General features: G+C 38.8%; 1 protein-coding gene across 1 annotated transcript; it reads right to left on the reverse strand.

Annotated features, from left to right (window-relative positions):
* Nucleotides 1–87: 87 nt before the first annotated feature.
* LOC107736813 (collagen alpha-2(IV) chain-like) lies at nt 88–3,542 on the reverse strand (the record flags this gene model as incomplete). The annotated part of the gene is made up of 12 exons (XM_016548162.1): nt 3,401–3,542; nt 2,828–2,959; nt 2,428–2,609; nt 2,250–2,313; nt 2,066–2,140; nt 1,853–1,960; nt 1,661–1,768; nt 1,380–1,451; nt 1,069–1,194; nt 848–964; nt 400–561; nt 88–186 (listed from the first exon to the last, which is right to left on the reverse strand). Coding segments are annotated over exons 1-12 (1,369 nt in total), but the record flags the coding sequence as incomplete, so codon positions are not given.
* Nucleotides 3,543–4,062: the final 520 nt, after the last annotated feature.

A 4,062-nucleotide genomic window follows, 5' to 3' on the forward strand; every position in this document is an offset into this window, starting at 1 on the left:
CATCATCTGAAAGCTGAATAAATAAGCTTTCCATTGATGTTGTATTTGGGATTAAAAGGGTTATGCCAACAAATAATTTCAACTCACCTGGGGGTCCGGTATCTCCTTTAGGTCCAACAGGGCCCCTATCGCCTTCAAAACCACGCCTTCCTGGGAATCCCATCATTCCTGGTTCTCCATTTACACCTTGAAATGAAACAAAGCATTCTTACATCATTACAGTTATTTTTAAGTTAAGGCTCATACTGGAACAAAGTAAACAATCTAAACATTTGCTCATCTAATATGATTTTCATGTGAGAAGGTGAGAAAGTGCATGGTGTAATTGTCTTAACATAATGACTACTGGTCTTACGTTTTGATTTTGCCAATGCAATGAAATCATATTTCATAATCTACCTTTTCTTCCTGACACTCCAGGTTCCCCTGACGGTCCTTTTTGTCCTGCGCCACCCTGGACACCTTTTTCTCCAGTCAATCCAAAATCACCTGGATTTCCTTTCTGTCCTTTTGCTCCAAATAGAGAAGGGTCACCTGGGATCCCTCTGGGACCAGGGAAACCTAAATGATAACAGCAACGGGTTTCAGACAAGATGGAACATTCTCAGAATAAATTTTCAAGAAAGATTGTAGATTCAGAAATAAGCTATTTCTTGTGAGGCAAAGTGACACTATATATTTACTTCAGTCACTTACAAAACATATTCATCCTGCTAAATGTTATTTCAAATGGTTGTTAATAATTGAGAGCCAAAATCCACTTAAGTATTCCATCTCCTCCTCCTTATACTGTCTCCAGGACTCATTACTAGTGTTTATTGTAAATATATAGGAACGAGCCCTTCACCTGGAAGTCCTTGTTGGCCTGGAAAGCCATAGTCGCCTTGCACTCCTTTTATATCAGAGAATCCTTGTTGACCCCGAGGCCCCGGTACACCAGGACGCCCAGATTCACCCTTATTACCTGTAAACACAGCAGTGTCAGTGTAGAACTGATGCATAGCTGCATCAAATAAACAACGCACAAAACTCCAGTTTCAGAATATGAGGTTTGGCATTTTGAGCTACCTGGATCTCCAATGAAACCCTTGAATCCCACCTCTCCGGGGACACCAGCCTCTGTGCTGGGGATGCCGGTCTCTCCTCTCTCTCCTTTTGTTCCTGGCTCACCAGAAGGACCCAAGTTGTCAGAACCTTGCAGGGGACAAACCATACCAAAGCGGTCATTACATACCAACATATCAAAGATGTAATTTCTGCATATACATGATATAATAACAACAACAAACTTTTCTAAAATGAAAATCATGTAACAATTATTATTCATAAGTGAAGACAACAAGGTGTATAATGTGATCAGTCCTATGCTCTAGAGGTACCTGCAACACCCTTGATACCCTTTTGACCTTTTAGGCCATCCAATCCAAAAATGCCTTTAAGACCAGGAAATCCTACAGGAAATATAAGCCAGCCAACATTATATATCGATCTAACAGCTCTCTTTAGTGTTTTGCAAGTCAAGTGACTAGACAATGAATATTTACAATGCATACTGTTTTAAAGCATCTTTACAGAAAAAGCATGTTTTAAATTTACACACAAGGCAAATCTGCCTAGGTATGTTGCTGTTTCATTAAACATGACCATTAGAACTACAGACCTTTTTGTCCTAGTTGGCCTTGGATTCCAGGGGTTCCTGCCTGTCCAGGCACGCCAGGCCAGCCCTTCTGACCCTGGGTTCCTGGGAAACCTTGTAGGCCGTCAGAGCCTGATAAAAAAATCGATCCAGTTAAAAACATTTAATAAACAATGAAATTGTTAAATCAAAGGATAATGATCAAGGCTCTTGTACCTGGTCGTCCAACTCTTCCAGGTTCTCCTGAATAGCCTTTCATCCCTTCAATGCCATCAAAACCAGGACTTCCTCTGTCTCCAGTGTTACCTATGAGACCCTTCTCACCTTACCAATGTACATTGAAAACTCATTAAAGAAGCAGTTCGATAATAGGGACAGTAAAATATCATCATACTGTTTGATGCACTATAGAATATAGAAATTTCTTACCAAAAGGTCCAGGAAGCCCAGTTTCACCTCTCAGTCCTGTTGATCCTGGAAGACTGATGGTAGGACCAAATTCACCTTAAATAAAAGATTCTTACATAAACCTTTTTGGCAGTTTATTTAAAGAGTATGAGAAAGTCATACATTAAGTATAGCATGGGCGTTTCAGAGGTTTATTTATAAGCACCTTTTATTCCCTTGATTCCAGATTCTCCAGTCCGTCCATAAGCACCAGACGTGCCTTTGTCACCCTGCGATTTAAACACAATGAGCCACAATGACTAAAAGCACAACTTTCAAAACATACTGTGCAATGTTTTAAATCATAAATGGTTTTCAGAGGGAGATGGAGCTCATTGTCATACCCTGGGTCCAGGCATTCCAGGAAAACCTTCAATTCCAGACTTTCCTTTATGCCCTGGCATTCCCTTTTGCCCTGGAAATCCTTCTACTCCGGGAAAACCTGTAGTACCTTTTGTATAACTGGGCTTACCCGGATGTCCATCTTCACCCTCCATTCCTGGAACACCTGGAAAACCTTTTGTACCTGGCCAAAGACAAGTTGAAAGAAAAGCTATAGGTGTCTGTCTGAAAGGAATCATTTTGTTCTATTACCATTAACAAAGTTCTTGTGATTCCACACTGACCATATGCAGAAATGTAAATAATCGCCTTATGAACAAATTCTGATTAACATTCAGGGCCCCTATATGAAATATGTTATTCTTTGTGCCCTTGAGTAGTAAATAACATGAGTGTAGTTACCTCTAGGACCAGTGAAGCCAGACTCTCCCATTTTTCCATGGTCACCTTTAGCTCCCTTGATGACCTCTTTCATATGTGGTGGTATATGCATGATTGGCTTTTCACCTGGAGGCCCCATCAACCCTCTTTCACCTTGAGAACAAGCACAGACAAGACATTGAAAATCCACCAAGTATACAATAAGTAAAAGACTACAATGACAGTTACTATATTAAAGGCATCATCTCACAAGGAATCAACGCAAAATTGCTCACTAGTACAAGCTCCTAAATACAAGTTGCAAAAACTTTCAGTGTAATCTTAGTATTGTGCAGCACATTTCAGCACAAATTGTTTTATGCATCTGTTACAAAAAAGATGGGAATGCTAAAAAACAATATTACATGAAAAAAAAACATTGAATAGAACAGAAAATGGTAATGAAAAACTAAATTACGGAATTATTAACTTTATAAGTAGACTTTACAAGTAACTTTATAAGTGGGGAAAACAAATGTATTATATGACCATGGTAACATTAGATTACATATTGTGTATGATGTACACACATAGAGAATCATGCTCTGTATTCACCTTTTAGACCTAGAGCGCCATGAGGTCCTTTTACACCTTGTCGTCCTGGATCACCTATTGTTCCTTTCTGTCCCGAAAAGCCCTTCAGACCATGCTCACCAGGCATTCCAGGGAAACCCGTCATGCCCTGACCACCTTTGGAACCTTTATTGTTAAGAAACAATGCGGCACTCAATTAATTCCATTTATAATTTTTATTTTAAGCACCATCAATGATCAAAATGTTGCTCAATCTATATACACTACTATATTGCAATATACACAATATACACTACTATATAAAAGTATTGGGACACCCTCTTCTAATGAACAGATTTGACTACTTTAGTAATTTCCATGAGTAAAAATCCTAATGTTTAAGCATATAATGATATAAAAACTCATCAACAAGCACCAATGACTTGTACATACAACTATATGGACAAAAGTTCTTTAGAACAGAAAAAGGCACTTCCAAAACTCTTGCAACAAAGATGGAAACAATTCATGTATTTAAAAATTTTACTGTATTTCCATCTCTGTTCCAAAAGTTTTGGAAGTGTCTAAAATGGCTGTACCCATATGTACAAGTCATTGATGTTTGGTGATGAGTTTTTGGCTCATGGTCTGCATTTAAAGTGTTCAGCTGGGATTAGAACTTTGCTTTCTGCAGACCAGTCAAG

This window comes from Sinocyclocheilus rhinocerous, unplaced genomic scaffold (assembly GCF_001515625.1).
Source record: "Sinocyclocheilus rhinocerous isolate Xijiao unplaced genomic scaffold, SAMN03320098_v1.1 C37007177, whole genome shotgun sequence".
Taxonomy (NCBI): domain Eukaryota; kingdom Metazoa; phylum Chordata; class Actinopteri; order Cypriniformes; family Cyprinidae; genus Sinocyclocheilus; species Sinocyclocheilus rhinocerous.